Source organism: Symphalangus syndactylus, chromosome 20, assembly GCF_028878055.3.
Source record: "Symphalangus syndactylus isolate Jambi chromosome 20, NHGRI_mSymSyn1-v2.1_pri, whole genome shotgun sequence".
NCBI lineage: Eukaryota > Metazoa > Chordata > Mammalia > Primates > Hylobatidae > Symphalangus > Symphalangus syndactylus.
Genome location: NC_072442.2, coordinates 12,235,344 through 12,255,868, shown reverse-complemented (window position 1 = coordinate 12,255,868; position 20,525 = coordinate 12,235,344). Strand labels below are relative to the sequence as shown.

The window sequence follows — 20,525 nt, the reverse complement described above, 5'->3', positions numbered from 1 at the left end:
CAGGCGTGAGTCACCGTGCCCAGCCTTAAAATGTCTAACTTATAATTGAAACCTGTTTACACAAATATACCATCTCCCCGCAGGTCTGTTTTATTTTCAAGATTCTTGCCTTTAATTGTGGAAGAATAAGCTTTATTCACTACTCAAAGATTTGCAGGATCATAAAATAACATGGATGTATTCTTCCTCCTTCTCTCCTTTCCCTCCCTCCCTTTCTTTCTTCCTTCCTTCCTTCCTTCTTTCTTCCCTCCCTTTATTTCCTTCCTTCCTTCCTTCTTTCTTCTCTCCCTTTATTTCCTTCCTTCCTTCCCTCCTTCCTTCCTTCCTTCCTTCCTTCCTTCCTTCCTTCCTTCCTTCCTTCCTTCCACCAACAGGGTGACCTTTGTGCAACTCCTTTGTGCATAACAGTACTGATTTTTCACGTTGTACCTATGTAACTATGAGTAGCACCCACTTTCACTATCAGAGGTGTCATGATTTGAATGATAAATTATATGATCTCCCAACCCACCCAACAAGCATTTATTGAACATCTTATAAACACCTACACAGCACACCGTACTGGGTGCAACAGGTGCACAAAAGCAGTTCACAGTCTGTAGTCAAGTCAACAACACTGTTTCTCTGCCTGTCACTTGGGCACTGCTATGAAGTGCTATGAAAGATTGAATTGCCATGGATTTCTGGAGGCAGACTTCCTTGTTTTTTAAGCCAAGCCCAGATTAGAACTTGGACTAAATTGACCAAAGAATTTCAGTTTCCTCATCTGTCAAAAGGCTGTAATTATGAAGCTGTGGGGAGGATTAAAACACACTATGTTAATAAGGCATCTAGTATAGCCTGGCACTTTGAGACTTAAAACTGCCAGCATTTATCAATATTTTATTATTATTACTACCATTACTATTTTATTGTTTTCTTAATTACAAAAGAATTGCATGGTTATTATAAGCAAATTCAATAATACAGAAATAGAGTGAAAAGTAAAAGTCACCATTCACACTGGTCTGCAATTCTACTGCAGAGATCATTGGCGTTAACACTTTGTGGGTATCCTAGATCTTGTTCCACTCAACAAACTATATATGTTTGCACACGTGCGCACGTGCGTGCATGAGAGTGTGTGTGGCATAAACGGGACAGAATGCTAAATGGGATATTTCCTATTTCAGATTTGCAGTCAACGCATTAAATTTGAAAACAATTGGTGATAAGGGTCCCCGTATTCTAAAGAGAAGCATAAAATACACCCCATAGGATTTTCTAAAACAAAGCAAATGGAGACCAGTGACATAAATACTAACAGCCTAGTAAAAGTAGACTAGAAATCAATTTGAAACAAGAGTATTTGAAGGGAATTTGTAGGAGTAGAGAGGTCGTTAGCTTTTCTCTCCTCCTCTGTTTCAGGCCCAGTTAGGGGCCTCCCTGTGTGAATAGCTCATTTCTGTGTGGGAGGAAATGGGGGCTCTATTCCCTGGCTGAACACCTGCTGAGCTGGGGTATTGGAAGCCCATCCTGGTCAGGGCACTGAGGTGGACCGAGACTGGAGGGTGATACGGGGGAGCCTGGAGTGTGTCTGTGGGAGTTGGGGTGTACATGCATGTAGTCGCAGGTGACTATTTTCCTGTAGGTGAAGACCGAGGGCAGGAGTCTGGCTAGGGCTGCCAGGGATGGCACATCCTGGGGAGAGTCAGCAGTTTGACAAGTTGTGTATGGTGGAGAAAGAATGTGTGAGCTTCATGCATAGAGAATCATTGGACTTTAGCCTTCTTGACAGAAACCTGCACCAAAGTGTGGCCTGTTAGGGTGCAGGGACCCCAGAAATATGAGCTTGTAGGGTGAACCACTGTGAGAAGTTGCAGGAGGGTAAGTGGAGAGTGGCTCCCTCAGTAATGTTGAAGGTTCCTATAAAGGTTTCCATGAAAGAGCCAGAATTTAGATGCCTGCCATGACAGAAGGCATGACCAGGACCCTGGGATTATCACAGCCAGCACTGGCTGAGTAAGACATTTTGCCCTTTTCCTTTGACACCTCCTTTCTTTATTTTTATTCTTTCTGAGATGGAGTTTCCTCTGTTGCCCAGGCTGGAGTGCAGTGGCATGATCTCGGCTCACTGCAACCTCCCCCTCCAGGGTTCAAGAAATTCTCCCGCCTCAGCCTCTTGAGTAGCTGGGACTACAGGCACCCACCACCACATCTGGCTAAATTTTGTATTTTTAGTAGAAATGGGGTTTCACCATATTGGCCAGGCTGGTCTTGAACTCCTGACCTCAGGTGATCCACCCGCCTCAGTCTCCCAAAGTGCAGGGATTACAGGCGTGAACCACCGTACTCACCTGACACCTCCTTTTTCAGGACTTGACCCTGTTGGAGTCATCAACAATGGTAGGAGGAAAGAAAGGAAGAATGTAAGAAAAGACATTCTCTCTACCCCACTAGGATTAGGATTAATCCTAGAAACCAGGGTTAGGCCTGTGCTGGCGGGAGAGGAGGAGTTTTCCATCGGATGTGAAGTTGAAGTTTTCATTTTACTGGCTAGATTTCTTAATAGCTGCAAGTGATCAGAAAAGAAGCTTTGGGATTTGCCTGATATAGCAGCATATGAATGGGGTTGGGGGGCATGTGAACAATCACCCCACAGCCATTTTCTGTTGGCTACTGGGTTCAGCTCTCTCAACAAGCCCCTTGCACACACATACACAGACACACACACAATATATATATATGTAATAATTCACAATAGTACATAGATACCTACACGCATAATGTATATGGAATAATTCACAGAGGTTTTTCAAAGACATCATACTATAAAATTTTTATAACTTGCTTTTCTCACTAATCAATATAGAGTCTATGATAATAAGTGTAGACCTGCCTTATGCATTTTAATAGGTATATAATATACTATTTAATATATTCACAAATATTTAATTAACCATTCTTTTACTTAGGGACATTTAGATAATTTCCAGTTTTATAGTGCTAGAAATAATGTTTCAGTATATTTCTTTTACCCAAGTGCTAATATTTTTGTAGGAGGAAACTCCTAGAAGTGAAATGATATGAATGTTTTAAAGTTTGATAAATATTGTAAAGTTGCTTTCCATAAGATTTGTACCAGTTTATCTTCCCACCAAGAGTATATGAGATACTATCTTTTCACAGCCTTGCTAAAAATATATAAAAATATTTGTCAATCTAAAATATTAGAAAACTCTAATTTTGTTTCTCAGTTTTTTTAATACAATGAGGTTGAGCATTTTTCAATAGGTTTATTGGCTATTTCTAGTTCGTTTTATGTAAATTGTCTCTTCACCTGTCCCACTTTTTGTATGTGTGTGTTTGTGTGTGTGTGTGCATTTGTCTGCTGTTTATGTCTTTCCCAGTTTGTTGTTTATATGTTTACCTTTTAATACTGCTTTTGGTATCTTTTGCCCTATACAAGTTTTACATAATGTAGACAAATCTGTCATTTGTTTTTACTTTGTGTGCTAACCTACGAAAGGCTTTTCTACTTCAGTATTATGATTGTTTGAATCTTTAGATCTTTAATTCATCTGACATTCATTTTATATGATGGCAAATGCTTCCTTTTATATAATATTTAAAAGGTACTATAATAAATATATAATATGACCAACATCTCTTGATACCTTTTTCTGTTATATGGATCTATTTCTCTATTCTTGTCTCACTGTCATGTGGTTTTATTACTAAAACTTTATAGTATAAAGACAAATTCTCCTGAATTAAACAAAAATTTCCTTGGCTATTCTCTTGCATTTACTCTTCCAGATAAAGTTTAAGATTTATCCAGTCGAACTCCAACCTCTCATACAAACATTATAGTGGAACTTCACTTCTGGCCATGGCAGGCTAATTTGTTTAGACAAACTTACCTGCTAAGAACTACTAAAAAGGGTGGACAACATATATATAATATAAAATAGTATGTTTGGTAGTTATTCAATACTGCTTGAAAGTATTGGAGAACTACCAAGACAGTAAGAATATAGATGTATATGTATATGTAGCTCTAGATTGACGCCTTTTTGAAGGGGTATGTGTGTTTGTGTGTGTGTGTGTTTGTGTGTGTGTGTGTGTTTAATCTTGAAGGCATTGAAGAGATAGCAATGCAGCCAGTACTTGAGCAAGCAGAAACCCAGAGAAAAGTAAGTTCATACAGTTGAGCACAACTGGTGTCATTTGGTGTCTGAAAAACTAATTAGTTTTCTTTTTTATTCATATGGGAGAGACATTGCTAAAAATTGAGATCAGGGCTCACCAAGGGGGACTAAGGAGGGATTAAGGTGAGTAAGTGATCTACTTTTATTGTGACTGTTGTCTCAAGCAAAAGTAAATTCTTCCTGAGATACATAATATCTTTTACAGCTCTGATTGTCTGTGTAATTTTTTACACACAATATTTAGAGTTCAATTTTTAAAACCTGGCAGGCAAAAAAGATAAGAATTAATCAAAAAGCACATAAAAAAGCAGATCACAGAAATAGACTCACAAGTAATCTCTATGTTAGAGTTTATCAGGAATAAACTTTAAACTGAGTATAAGTAATACATTCAAGAAATTGGATGACAAAAGGGAGAATTTAAGCAGAGAACTGGAGACTATGAAAAAGAATCAAATAAAAACTATAGAACTAAACAATACAGTAACTGAAATTAAGAACTAAATAGTTCAACACCAAATTAACCACAGCTAAAGAGACAATTAGTGAACTGGAAGATGGGTCAGAAAAAAATACCGAGAATAATACAGGAAGAGAATAGCATTAAAAATAGAAGGACAGAGGAACATGATTAAAAGGTCATACATACAGCTGAAGTCCAGAAAAAGAAAGAAAAAATAAAATAGAACAGAAGAATATCTAAAGAGATATTGGATGAGATTTTCCAAAAATGACCCAAAAAATCAAATCACATTTTCAAGAAGTGCTATCAACTCCAATAATGAGTAACAAAGAAAAATATCTCTGTACAGAACATACTAAAACTAATAATTACCAAAGATAGAGAGAAAAATCTTAAAACCAGTGAAATGAAGTAAGAAAAAAAAGATCACATTCAAAGGCACAAGAAAGACTGATGGCCAACTTCTTAACAGAAATAATGGAAGCCAGAAGATAATGAAATAATGGGACCAAAATCTTGAAACATACAGTATTCTTTTCTTGAACACCTTTAGTCAGTTTGTGAAATAATCAGTTCTATTAGAGGATACGTATGAGTGGTAGAAATTTTCCTCTTATATTGTGCTAAAATGTATCTGCTTATAATTTTCACTGGGTCTAGTTTTACTCATGTTAATTTCAGAGAATTTAGAATTTCAGGACTTTTGGAGCTAAATTTTCCTCTATTTGTTTGTGTAGGATAATTCTCAGTAACTTTTGAAGTTTGAGAAACATTTTTCAGACTCACCTTAGATCCCCTACCATCCATCCATTCTACAAACACTGAACATCTATTATGTACCTGTCATTTTTTTAAAATGACATCAATGCAATGATAACTATGACATGCTTACTCTCCATGAGGAGCTCTCCATAAAGAGGGTGGGAAAGACAATAGACAGTTATTGCAATGTGCTGTGATAACTTCAATTATAGATGTAGACATAAGATGCCTATTCGAATATAGGGCAGGAACATCTAACTCAGCACAGGGGAAGAGGACCTAGTTCCTAAAGGAACTGAAACCTGATGGGATTAGGAGTTAGCTATATTTTCCTTTTTGGAGGGAAAAGCAAAACAGGTGTTCTAGGAATAGAGACCCATATGTGCAAAAGCATAAAGAAGTGAAAGAGCATGCCATCTGGTCTTTCTGCCTTTTTCTCAACTACAGCAGATGAGCTCCTTCCTGCAGCCAGGAAATACAACTTCCAGCAGCTCTAGAAAAATATTGCTCCAGTTTAGCAAAACTTAGTGGAAAAATGAAGCATTTTCTTATAGTCCAATGATCGTTTTCTGGAGACATGAATGCTGAATGACCTTTCTTGGCTCTTACGCCCATCCTCCAGACTACTTAAAGTGTTAAAGGAATGTAGTAAAAAGATTGAACAACGTTGAAGCATGTACCCAGCATTTGGGGAAGAAGAAGAAATGATTAGAGAAAGATCAATAATTTCTATCACCAATGGAATCACATAAAGTCAGGGAAGGTAGGCTCTCAAGGGATAAGATGCTGGTCAGAAATAAACCACGCCTATTAAACAATGCCTATTAAATCCTTTCAAGACTATCTGCAAACCCATTCTCAAGAGCTTTTCTGTGTTCGCCTAGAAAGAGCATAGAATTGGCAGTCTGAATTCCTGGCCAGTTTTATTCCTCTTACTACCTGTGTTGCCCTGAACAAGACACTCTCTAAACCAAAACTTCTGTGTTTATAATAATATGTGCAGTGTCATACTGGTTAGGTTTTCACAAAATTAAATGACATCATTTAACGTCATTTAATTTTGTGAAATTAATACCTGTGGTATTAATAATAAACTAATACCTGTGGTAACAGGTCCTACCTGTTTAGTCCTACTCATACCTGTTTATATTTCCTTTGCTTTTATCTTGGACTCTCAAGCATGTAAGGGATCAGAACTGGGGGTGAGAAAGGTGTATATACGAATCAGGTGTTCAAGACTGAGAGACCATAGGAGCAGACTGTGGAAAGGCTGAGGTGGTAGAGGAGGAGTAGAGATTTGAGTAATGGTGAACAAGAGGATGTGAGCGTGGGGCATAAGGTGCCCTAGCTTATGAATTGACTCTGGCACTGTGTGTGTGTGTGTGTGTGTGTCCCACATCGACGTGTCTTGACTATATTGAACAAATTAAAGGTAAATTATTGATACTAATATAAATGATACTAAAGAATAAAGGACAAGAGAAAAGGAGAAACATTCAATTCCACCATGTAAATGTAATTCCATCTTTGTGAATTGTTTACTGTTTATGCGAATCACCCTGCAACATAATAAGAACTCTTAACATTATGAAATACGTTTCAGATTAAATTTGCTGCAAGTTGCATTTGGTGACAAAAGTCAACTGTGTTCATGCATGCTCAGCCTTGCCTGGTTCTTGCTCGTGGAGCATAGCTCTCTGCTCAAACATTTAAATGTGAAAGAAAAACTGCTGATGAAGCAAATACAGAGAGAGCAGATCTCCTAGTGAGACTTACCTTGGTCGTCCCTGTCTTTGCTGTGAATATTTCCTTTGCTACGACCTTAGCAGTAACATCTTGATTGGACTTCTTTCCTGGAATGTCTTCAAATTTCCTAGGCATGCTGAGAAGAGAATTGGAAGCTGATGGGAATGAGAAATGCTGTAATTACTAAGTATCTTAATATTGAAAAACAAATTTGATCTTTAAATTTATTTTTATTAATAACACAAGACACTGGCATCCTGGAACATAGCTCTTCTCTTTTTGCTTCCTATCCCTCCCTTTCTCTCCTTTCCTCTCCTTCCCTCCCCTCCTCTCCCCTGATTTCCTCTCCTCTCCTTCCTTCCTTTTCCTTTCTTAATTTTAATCTTTATTGTTTGAATAAAACATAATACAATAACAAAATAATTTTAAAATGGATATTTATTATTTAAATAAAAACAGTACAATCATTACATAAAAATACCAAAGCTTAGCTGACTTTAACATTGCACTTGCAATTATCATTTTAAATACCAGTGTGACTGTGGAGGGGAAGCCTGTTTCCGCAACCACAGCTTACCCGCTGCCATGGAAACATCTGGGCTGCAGAGTTAACAGTGGAGCTTGTCAAAAAAATCAACTTTGGCATGGGGAAATGACAGTGAATGGAACATAATTTTGACCATGGGGAAATGTCCATTGAGCAAAGCATGTGTAAAACTGTCTCCAGAGAGAGAGAGAGAGAAAAAAAAATATGGATGAGTCTCCTCTCTGGAACCATCCTTAATAAGATGGATAGCAACGGACTCCCAATTGGGTTAGAGAGAGAGAAACGCCTGTTTACTTCACCTCTTCCATTGTCTTTGTTTACAGTTTATTTCTTGTTTCTAACATTTGCACTGTGTTTGTTAATTGTTAAAAATATACACTGAAAATAGATTTTCTCCAGCAAGTTAATTTAGCTGTATATTAAATCAAATTGGAAATCAAAGTCTATTTCTCCTTCAGGGTAGATTCCTCTGAAAATCATCTCCAGACTTTGGCAAAGAGTAGCATGACTGCAAGACAGGGAGAAGAATGAGGCAGGGAGGAGGGTAGGGTGAGGAAAGACCAGTGAATTAGATACCTGTGTGGGCCTGGGTTTAAGTCCCACTTCTGCTGCTTATGAATTTGTGATCTTGAGCAACAAAGAAGGTACAGAAACTCTGAATTTACTTTTTTCTCCTATAACACAGGAAACAAAAAAGGGTAAAAGTGCTATGAAGTACTTGCTTTGTGAGTGAGAATGTGCTACAGCTTATGGCAGTTATTATTCTGGGATTTAACTCCTCTTGCAAGTTTCCACTTCCTGTTTTTTTTTTGTTTTTTTCTGTTTTTTTTTGAGACAGAATCTCGCTCTTTTGCCCAGGCCGGAGTGCAGTGGCGCGATCTCGGCTCACTGCAAGCTCCGCCTCCCAGGTTCACCCCATTTTCCTGCCTCAGTCTCCCGAGTAGCTGGGACTACAGGCGCCCGCCACCACGCCCAGCTAATTTTTTGTATTTTTTTAGTAGAGACAGGGTTTCACCATGTTAGCCAGGATGGTCTCGATCTCCTGACCTCGTGACCTGCCCGCCTCGGCCTCCCAAAGTGCTGGGATTACAGGCGTGAGCCACCGCGCCCGGCCTCCACTTCCTTTTTATAGACAAAAAGTCTTATCTAGGGAAGACCTCCTAAGATAGTTTCATTAGCTGTGACTGAGAAGACAATGATGTCTGTTCCATTACAAAGCATGGTATGGCCACATCGTGAATTAATATAGCTTTTATTAAGTCACTCTTAGAGATATCTGATATTTATTGAGATGCGATTAAGTATAAAGCACTGTGCTAAGCAGTGGAGATACTATGATGAACAAAGGTAACTTAAGCTCTACTTTTCTTCAGCTTTCCTCTTACTAGAAGACAAAGACAAAAAAAATCCATGCAAATAAAAATATATATTACAAACTGTGGTAAGTGTAACAAAGGAAATTTAAAGAAGGGAATTTAAAAAGGCTTTACAACAGGAGGGAAGGTGGGGCTAGACAGATATGACCAAGGAAGGACTATCAAAAGAAATGAAGCTCTAAGGAATGGGGATAGGGAAATTATTCAGGGCATGTGCCAAGGCCCTGGGGTGGAGAAGAAGTTGGCTGGGAGAACTGAAATGAGGCCAGTCTGTATGAGCTAAAGGAGAAAAGCACAAGGTAAGAATGGGGGACAGCTAGAGCTTAGATCATGCCAGGCTTTGGTAATTTATTCTATGTGAAATGGAAAACCATTGAGTAGGCTTTAAGCACTGGAGGAACACAAATTGCATCTTGGGTTATTCTACTGTGAGTCTTCTTGCATTAGAATTCTAGTTATTTTGCTGAGTACCTTAACATACTTGAACATATAAGTATAAAATAAATTCTGGTTATTACCACTCAGGGAAATCTGAAGATTAGGATGAATTCATTTTCCTGTCACGTTAGAAGTTTAAATTGAAAACAGGAGATGGTTTTATTAGCAGAAGGTCACTCCATCTTCCATTTGTAGTGGATGGCAAACACGATGGTGATGGTCTTTCAGAATTGAGAAACAGTGAAGAACAGACCAAGGCTTCTCATCAGGAAAGCATGCATATAATGAACCGCAATTCTTTGAACTTCACTGCATCTAGGGGAAAAACACATTGTTGGAGGACTTTGATCACTTCCTATAATTTTTTTTTCTAAAACAAGAATTCACAGAGTACTGTTTTCAGCAAGAATATGAATAAAACTCTGTTCTGTTGTGCTTTCTGTTTTAAAATTTTTGTTCTGGGCAGAATCCTGTCACTGAGCAAAAAATGCTAATTGGACATTTGATTCATCTGGACAGCTGTGAATGGAATTTTTGCTAACCAGCAGCAGATGCAGACCTAAAACAGCATGGCAAATAGCCATTGGCATGGATGTGATGTTAGCTGCATATGCCATGCTCTGATCTATCAGCATCTCAAAGTCTTTTTTTCCTTGCAAGATTTTTTATTAAATATTTCTTTAAATTAATCTTAGTAATTGTAAATGGCCAACCCAATCCATTGGCATAGAAAGACTGTGTCAGAGCCTTTATAGTACTCCAAAGAGTGAATTGGTGCAGTTGGATGGGAAATACTTGCTTTCCAGTTGAAAACACAGAACAGATGCTGGCATTATTAACAGAACACTGCCTACTTGCAGTTCATGTCCTAGATGGAGTCGTATGCCACAATGGTCTCTGAGTAATACTCTCTAGTTTGTTTAGGAGTAAATGTCTTTGGAAGTGAACCATTTCAAAGCAAGAATTCTGTACGTTGAGAAAAGGGTGCTGATATTTCTCACGTAAGTTTGGTGAATTGGTGAATAGATTTTATACCAGATCTGCTTCATTTAAAGTAGTTATATTTAATGAGGAGTGAATCTCAAAAATTACTCATGGGGAATTTACGATAAACAAAAAATCATGGGTTCTATCTCCAGAGAAATTTTGATTTCAGACTTCTATCTTGATGATTTTTATGTGCACCCCTAGTTGAGAATCTCTCATCGAAATAAAACTTTTTTTTTTAAAGTTTAAAATCTCTATCATTAGTTCAATGTGGCATACAGAAGCAGCCACAGCCCACTCATGGATCCTGTCTTTCCCACTGAAGCAGAAGGATAGGGTCTGGAGGCAGGGAACCTGAGGCCAATTTACGCTGACTTCGTAGAACTAAATCAAAAGGAAAACCCCAACTTTCCACACCTAAGTAACAAAAGGACCAGAGGCTACTCCCATTGCAAACCTGTCCCCCATTTCTGCGTGGCAGATGGAAAATTAAGAGTATCTCTGACTGGTTGCATAAAGCAACCAATCAGATGTTTGCATAGGAGTGTAACTTTGTAACTTCACTTCAGCCTCTGATTGTGGGCCACCACTTCATTTGCATGGGGTGTACGCCAAGTAGCCAATGGGAAACCTCTAGAGGGTATTTGGACCCCAGAAGATTCTATAAACCAGACCCTTGAGCCGCTACTCAGGCTGCTCCCATCCTGTGGAATGTACTTTCATTTTCAATAAATCTCTGCTTTCCTTCCTTGCTTTGCTGCGCGTTTTGTCCAATTCTTTGTTTAAAACTCCAAGAACCCAGACAACTTGCAGTCAAGACCCTCCCTGCACTGGTAACACCATGCTGAGGGAAGAGTTGGGAGGAAATCCAACATTTGGTGTTTCCAAATTCAGCTAGCCTGCACTCTTCCCAATAACGCTTTGTTGTGTCTCAGCCTGAATTTCCTTTTTCTTTCTTTCTTTTTTTTTTTTTTTGAGACTGAGTCTCACTCTGTCGCCCAGGCTGGAGTGCAGTGGTGCAATCTCGGCTCACTGCAACCTCCGCCTCCCGCGTTCACGGCATTCACCTGCCTCAGCCTCCCAAGTAGCTGGGACTACAGGTGCATGCCACCACGCCCGGCTGATTTTTTGTATTTTTAGTAGAAACAGGGTTTCACTGTGTTGGCCAGGATGGCCTCATTTTTACATCGTGATCTGCCCACCTTGGCCTCCCAAAGTGCTGGGATTACAGGCATGAGCCACAGCGCCTGGCCACTGAGCCTGAATTTCTAAAAGAAATCAGGATATTTCCACTGTACGTTGTCTAGTGAAAGTCATAGGCTTGGTGGCTTGGTTCCCAATGTGGGGAACTGTCCTGCCTTCCCTCCCATTCCAGGTAAAGTAGTAAATTTCCCATTAGTCACTTTCATGTTGAGGGGAATTGTATTTTCCTATGTCCACTTAAGTCTTTGGAGTGTTCCTTCTAAGCAGAGCTAAGAAGATCCACAGAACCATTCTCCATCTTGTCTGCACATTAGAATCACCTGGGAGTTTGTTTTTAAATCATGCCTGCCTTCCCATCCCCCAGAGATTCTAATTTAATTGTTTAGCGTTGAGGTGCCTAATTGTTTTAATGTGTCAGTAGTTTTCTAGGTGATTTTAATGTGCAGCCAGATGTAAGAACGACTGAGTGGCAGCATCCCAGATTGCCTTCCATAGGTCTAAGGATCTGGCTTATTATATTAAGGACCATCAATAAAGAACGTGGCTTTCATTCAAATATTGGCTGGGTCTATTAGAAACACGTTGGAATGAATGTATGCTCTTCATCATGACATTGTTATGACTTGGCTATTTATATGTCATTCTGCAGATCCAACTGGTTTGTCCAATACCTGTGGGTTTAGACCTCAAACCTCAGAGAATTGTCATCAAGTCTATTCTAGGGCAAGGTAGGCTATTCTTAGAACATTCATCCGTTCATTCATTATTTAAATATTCATTCATAAAACAGTTGCTGAGTACTTCCTATGTGCTAGGAATGATGATGGATGCTGGGGAGATGTATATCTTAAAGGAGCCCACAGTCTAGTTGTGGGGAACAGACGTGCAAATAGTTGCAATATAATGTCATACAAATTATTTACCAGAGCAGTGGACAGAAGAGAAGATCACAGAAGAACATGTGATCAATTCTCCATGGTGAGTAAGGGAATACATAAAAATAAAACAGACAAGTTCAACTGGGTGAATGAAAGCTCAACAAGTTGATACAGTGTAGGGTTGAATAGAAAATTTTACACAAAGGGAAGATGTTTTGCAAAGCTGTGAGGATTCTGAATAATGCTGTACTTGGAAGTGGAATATAATTTGGTGGAGCTGGCTGGAGTATGGGGTGTGTGGCAGGGAATGGTACGTGCTAGGCAGATAGTGATCACAGAGGCACTTGTCTGCTATCCTTAGGAGTATGGATTTTGATCTCTAGGCAATGGAGAGCCATTGCAGGGGAGAAAGAAGCAGATGAATCATGTAACATCTGAAAAACATGCAGGTCATCCTGAATGACCAGCTCTCCTGAGACCACCAATCAAGTCATTGCTGAGCCAGCCCATATTGAGGGGGTTCAGAGAAGAGGTAAACTACCTAAGAAAATACAAACCATTCCTTCATCCACTTAGTCACTGAACATTTATCAAACACCTACTATGTGCCAAGCAGTAGGGATATGGCAGGATTTCTGAAGCTGGACACTGTTGGCATTGTGGACATACAGGATATTGGGGAGAGTGGGTTGTCCTGTGAGCTATGGAATGTTCAGCAGCATCCGTGGGCTTTACCACTAGATGCCAGTAGCACCACCTTCCTCTCTCGCTGACACTGTGACAACCAAAAATCTCTGCTGGTTGAGAACCACTGGGATACAGGGATGAATAAGACATACCCCCTGCCCTCAAGAAGTTTACAGCCTAATGCAGAAAAGGAGATATGCATTTAAAAAGCCCAGTGGCTCACACCTGTAATCCCAACACTTTGAGAGGCCAAGATGGGAGGATCACTGGAGCTCAGGAGTTCCAGACCAGCCTGGGCAACATTTCTACAAATAAAAATAAAAAATTTAGCTCGGCGTATGGTACACATCTGTGGTTTCTGCTACTCAGTAAGCTGAGTTGGGAGAACCACTTGAGTCTGAGTTGTTGAGGCTGCAGTGAGCACTGATCACACCACTGCACTCCAGCCTAAGTAACAGAGTGAGTCCCTGTCTCAAAATAAATAAATAAAACATTAAAAAAATTAAAAGGCACAGTCCAGGGCTAAAGAGGGGAAATACGTAAAAGAAATACAAACTGTTATGAAGGCTTATATAAAAGCGAAACAATGTTCCCATGTGGGGTAAGCAGGGACATCTTCATGGAGGTAGAGGCTTTTGAACTGAGCTTTAAAGTAGCTCTGGATGAAGGTGAACTGGAAGGACTGAACTTCATAAGATCTCTGGACTCCCCAGTCCCATCTAGGTGCCCCTTCTGCATAAGTTGCCCCGTGGATGGTAGCTATCTGCCATCTGGGCTCTGCTGATTGGCCCAGGGGCGCTCACCTAACCAATGTACACACTGACTGTTGACCCATAAGGGATCTAGATTTTAACATTTCTCACTCATTGCTTTAATAGGACTGTTTGTTTCAACCAAATTACCATCCCTCCCTTGCTTGTTCCAGATTGATATTTAGGTGGTATGCACAGGTATTGATATTTAGGTGGTATGCACGGGTATGAGTACTTGATGTCCCGGTTTCATTTTGATTGCTTGTTACTTGGGCTGTGTCAGCTCATTACCCTGGCTCTTCCACTCAAAGAGCACTGTTCAAATGATCTTCTATGTCAATGGTGTCCCTAGAAACATGCAACTCACACTGCTCTGCCTCTCTCTACCTTTCTCCACCAGTGATACATCAAGTGAACTAGAATATACAAGGCCTGACATTTCTCCACTGGACAGGGTTCAGGTATGGCCATGCCTCTTAGCTTTTGTTCTCTTGACCTCTGACCTTCTGGAACCTATGATTGATGCTTGTGCCTTCTGTCTCTGTCTGCATCAGTAAAGTAAATTTAGTTGAGGAAGAAGGTGAGAGATCCCACAACATTTTCTTAATCTAGTCATTAACAGACAGTAGGAGGGGCGAGTATTAGCTGCTTTGCATGTAATCGTGTTTAGACTGGTTCCACGCAAACACATAGGTGGTTCCATTGGTTTAGAGGCAGCAATGTGGGACGGGGGACAGGCCAAATAGGAGGAGCTCTAGATTCCTCACTGCTACTTTGTTCCCTTGTTCCAGAATAGCATATGTGTTGTGTATATGTATATTCATATTTAGATATATACACAACACATACACACACAAATAAGAATGTCTACTATTTTTAAAATGTTTTAAAGTGCTGATGCAATATTTTTCATGTTGCCCCGACTTCTCAGTCTGAGATCAGGAACTAATCTAAGAGCCAGCCTGCCTGGGTTCACTATCGCTTCCTGACTGTGTGATTCAGGGCAGGTTGTATGACCTTTTTCTGCCCATTCTGTATCTCTAGAATGAGGATTATCACTTCTGCCACATGGGGTTGTTATTAGGATTGATTGCAGGCGTATGTGTAAGGTGCTCTGAGGCGCCTGGAGCATCGGAAGCACCATGCAATAGGAGGCTTCACATGGCATCACTTCGCAGGTGCCGAAAGCCTTCTTTTCCCTGAAATTCTTCATCTGTTGGTTGCTCATGCCTAGATTTCTCTAACTGAGATGACTACAAAATGCCTGCTTTTAAATGTTAATGCTTATTCCTCCTGAGATTGGTGATGCTAGTCCTTGCCTGTCATGGACACCTTGCTGTAGGAATTAATGACGTTTTTTTTTTTTTTTTTTTTTTCTGAAATCAGGTCTTGGTCAAGGCAAAGACAAGTGGAGGAGGAGGCCCAGGAAGTAAATGATGGAGGGTTCCAAAACCAAATTTCTAATTCTCCAAATTTTTGAAGTGATATTTAGAAGCTCCTTAGTTTAGAAACTGGTAAGGGTTTTTTGTTTTGTTTTGTTTTGCTTTTACTTTTTTTCTCCTCTTCATCCCTGACGCTATTCATCTCACCAAATTGCAGATAACTTCTCAGTTCACCACTTCCTTTCTCCTTGTATTTTACTGCCTAGCTCAAGCCATCATCACCTTCCTTTTGGGTGGCAGTCTCCTCCAAGCTTCTCCTTTGTTTCCATACATCCTCGTGAGATCTTCTCCAAACCATGATGAGAATTGATGGCAGGTTCTGTAGTAGGTTGTTCTCTCTCAAACTGTGCTCAAGAATCCTACCACCCAAACTGTTTTGCCTGCTTGCAAATCCCCATAATCAGGTTCATTTCATCTATTCACCTTTAATTTGATTCCCTTGCATGTGGTCCTTTCATCTAACATGGTTGTCTCAGCTCTCCTCCTCTACTCGCTCTACCTCCCGGGTCTCCGTTTCCTCATCTTCCTCACGAACTCAATCTTTTCTAAGCTCACTTCCTGCTCAAACATCTAGAATTCATCCTTGGAGCCTCAGATTGGAAAGTCTTCCTCAAAATATATCCCACCCATCTGCAAATATCAGCTCAGAACACCAGTCCTTTATGTAGCTTTCGTGAGTGCTCCAACCCAAAGTCACGTTTCTCTTTTCTGAGTCTCTGTTGTTGGCATTCACATTTTTATTAAATCTTTTGTGCACTTGTGCAGTGGTTAAGTGCATGGTATTTGCAGTCAGAGAGAGATCACTGCAGGTTTGAAATCTGGCTCTACTAACTATTGGCTGTGTGAATTAATTTCTCACACTGTCAGTTTCCTCATCGGAGAGGCTCCTCTGGTTCAGCAATATAAGACACAAGATTTGGGGGTCTGTGTCTGTTCAGGTTTGAATCTAGCCTTCACTACATGCTAGCTGGATCCCCTGAAAGTTAGTTAACCTCTCTAAGCCTGAGAATTTTCATCAGTAAAATGGGCATACTAAGAGTAGAGACTTCAGAGGGTGACTGTGAGCACTAAATGAGGTAATCCATGTACAAAGTGTTTAGCAAATTCCTGGCACATAGTGATTATGAATGTGGGGGCTAATCATACATCTTGGAAAGAGTGATTTCTCCCCTCTTCAGGTATTTTCTTTCATCCAGAAGGAACTCAATTGATGCAGCAGTCCTGGTCTCTTTCCTCCATTTTAGTCATTACACTTTGAAGGTAGCGTATGTGCGTTTAGGGTGAAGTAACTAAGTTGATAGGTTAATTTAGGAAGAACAACTTTCAAATTGAGCACACTCAATTGTCCCTCCGTTTCTTCCTCTTGACATCACGTTGCTCACATGAAGTAAGTCCACTTCTCTGTCATGCCATACATTTTATAGTGGATTGCCTTTCCACTGAGAGGTCTGCTGTGGTTCCAGGATACCTGTGAGTTTATTTACTTCTGGGATGTAGTATTGGAAAAGCCATTCATCCGAAAATACGCACTCTATCCTCCAACCTATATTTTATCAATAATAGAGGTGATACATTTAGTCCCTTTGTCTTTTTATCAGTTCACTCAGAACTCAGAGAGACAGAATTTTTATTGGATTCAATAGCACGTATTTCTTTCGGTTTTTGTTATGATTAAATTACCTAATTCACAAACTTATATAGCACAATCCCTAACCCTATTTGTCACTTCCATTTAGCTATTCTTGAGTTATATCCTTTATAATACATTGCTAATAGTAAGTAAAGCACTTTCCTGAGTTGGGTGAACTGTCGTAGCAAATTATCAAGCATGAGAAAGATGTTGTGGAAACAGACAATTTGTAACCAATCAGTCAGAAATACAGGGGGCCTGGGACTTTTGACTGGTGCCTGAAATTGGGAGAAGCCTTGTTTGACTGAGCTCTTAAACTGTGGGATCTGCACTATCTCTGAGCAGTGTCAGAATTGAATTGAATTGCTGGATATCTTGAGTTAGTGTCTGGACAATCAGAGAATTGATTGTTGGTATCAGAGAACACCTCAACTTGACACTGTACATTCAAGGACATAGTTTGGTGGTCAAGCATGACAGAGAGTAATAGAAAAAGAGAGTCAGAGACTGAGGTAGACGCAGAAAGAGACTGAGAGAGACGGCGATGAGAGAACGGAGACAGATGAACTATAACAGAAGACGTCTATGTCCCCAGAAGTGTCAGGGAAATAAGTACTGCTTAGGTTGAAGTTGTTGAGGGACCACTATTTGGTATTTTGAAAAAATAAGAAGGATCCTCCATTGTCATAACCATTTGAAGGAATTTCATCTGGGAAACACAGACTATGATTATCTTTCATCATGAAGAATGCGTTTTCTCCAGCTGGCGTCACAGAGCTGGAAATGCAGAATCTCAGGTCCCACCCCGGACTTATGAATCATATTCTGCATATTGGCTCCCAGGTGGCACATATGCACATTGTAGTTTGAGAAGCCCTGTCCTGGGGTATTAGATCAGTAAAGCGAAAATCAGACTTGGGTTCTAATAGTCCCTTCAGCACTCTGCAGCCACATGACTCTAGAAAGAACCTATCTACCCTGAGTTTCAGCTTCCTCATCTGTATAATGGGAATAAAAGATCTGCACTCCTTGTTTTTAGGATTTTTTGGGAAGAACCAATAAAATTGGAATATGAAGATACTTTGAAGACTGGAAAGGGCTCTAAAAATGGAAGCTCTCCAGTTGCTCAGTACACGAGGCTAGGGTGGGGATTGGCCTTTCCCCCTGACTATCACTTGTGAGTTTCACTTTACTGCTAGAGTCATTCTCTCTGGCTCTGAGTAAACCCCACCATGTGTGAAGGAAATGTGAGCAAGTCAGCAGATGAAGTGTGTATTTTTGAACACGTTAATTTCTTTATCAGCTCTATTTTTTTTTCTGAAGGCATCACTTTATTACATTAATGCCTTGAGTTGTTAACAATACCAGCTGGCACCGCAGGTCTCACTTATATACGCAGTGTAAAAGCTCAGGAAGTAGCATGGAAATTGCCACCCAAACCACAATGCTGGATCTCCTCCTTGGCATGCTTACTATCTCCCTCGGGAGCAGATCCACCATTCCTTCCTTTGTTTTCAAAACCCTTTGTTTATGATATTGTTTGGCATCTATGCAATTACTTTTGTTCTTCTGCGGGTTTTGAGGCCTTGGGAGATCAGAGACTTTATATTTTCTCTTTTATCTCTGTCTCTTCAGGGCTTGGCACATAGTAGGAATGTCAGACATATCTGTGGAATATGAACAGTGATGATGGGGAATGTGAAATTGACTACTGTATCCCTACTTATTCATTCATTATTAGCATCAACGAACCTTTCTCAGATAAGGCCATCCTTGACAGTATACACGAGGTCTTGTGCACCCCTAAGCTTCCCTGGAACCCTTTCAAAATGCTCATCACACATGCAGACATTTAAAGAATGTCTTTCCTGAGAGCTTGTGAGCTCTCTGAGGGCAGGGATTGTTCTGTTCCTTGCCATATCCTTGGGCTCAGGACAATATCTGTCACATTATGGTGTTCAATAAGTATTTGTAGAATTAAAGTGATTCACTGGAGATTCCAATTCTTGAGGATTCCTACCTTCACTATTCCTTTCTAAAACCAAATTATCCCAACAGTAAAACTTCCCCAGTTGGAAATCTAGCCAATTTTTTCCCTGTTTAGAAAGTTTCCCTATCAATTCTTTTCTCTGGTGGCCTGCTGCCTAGAGGAAAGGAGAGTAACAGTTACTGAACTGCCTACTTTCAACAATACATGATAAGTGTTATTTTCTCCACGCTTCTAGAGAGGAGAATGATGTTCAGAAGGTAACTGGCATGACTAAGAGGTACTATGGGGCGAGGCTAGGATTCTAACCCGGGTTTAATCCAATTCACAGTCACTCTTCCCACTGAATCACACCACCTGAGTAGCACATAGATGACTCTTATACTTTCATATTTTTCCTCTAGCATCTGTTTTTCAGAGCGTAATCTTGTTTGAATAGGGCCACAGAACTGGCCAATGTTCGAGAGGACATTGGCCAAATAAATATTCCAAATTTAATTCCTTTTATAGGTTTGTTTTCAACAAGAATTACTTCATAACTCAGCCTTCACTCTTTCAGACTAAACTGTCTCCTTCCATCTGGGGCACGTAACTTGACCGTGGCCTCACTTCATCTCTCAGATCTAGGGCAGTGATGGGCAGCCTGTTTCTTGTAGATGCTTGTTGATGGAAAGGTTGATCCTTTCATCCATTTGTTGGAACTGGGTTAAGGCTCAAAGTAAGCTCTGATGCAAATGCATTTGGATTTTCAGAAAATCCATCTTTCTCTCTCTTAGATAAACTATCTGTCCTTGGCTTCAACTTACACAGGGCTTGTTCAAGTCACATATTTTATAAAGTCTAAAGAGGAAAAGTGGTCATCAGTATAATTATTGTCTGGATGTAGACTCTTTGATAACCATTACTAAAAAATATATATTCTCATAATTTACTTTTCATTTAATCTATTAATGTTTTACTTGGTTTTTTGAAGCATCCTTTCAGCATTTTTTTGCCAAATATACATTCAATGTCCCCCTTGCATCAGGCCTTCTGCTGGGTACTGAGCACGCAAAGGGGAGAAATCATGGATTCCAGCCTCAAGTATAATTCATTCCTACAAAAAGTGCCCACATCTGCTTGAGGGACTCAGAAAAGTCTTCCCAGAGGTGGCAGGCTTTGATGGAGACTGGGTAGATGAGGAGAATGAACAGGTCTGGAAGCAGACAGTGACTAAAAAAAGAACGAAATATGGATAATGTCTGGGTGCAGTAAGAATTGATACAAAAGCAACCAATTCTGCAGTTCAGCAAGTTCTTCCCAAGCTCTTACTTAATGCCTTTTAATGACAAAAAGAAATTTTAAAGGAAAGAAGAGGAAACTCTGAAAGCATTCAAGACCATAGTTTTGCTCTGAGCCCATTCTAATAGATGGTTGCTGTCATTATGGAATCATTTT

At 39.9% G+C, this 20,525-nt stretch overlaps 1 protein-coding gene across 1 annotated transcript in view; it reads right to left on the bottom strand.

Annotated features, from left to right (window-relative positions):
• Nucleotides 1-8,659: 8,659 nt before the first annotated feature.
• STXBP4 (syntaxin binding protein 4) overlaps nucleotides 8,660-20,525 on the bottom strand; it is a 227,434-nt gene continuing 215,568 nt past the window's right edge. The window contains exon 18 of the mRNA XM_063629920.1: nucleotides 8,660-9,837. Within this exon, the coding sequence (XP_063485990.1) occupies nucleotides 9,747-9,837 (91 nt within the window). The 3' untranslated portion in view covers nucleotides 8,660-9,746. The remainder of the gene's footprint in view (nucleotides 9,838-20,525) is intronic.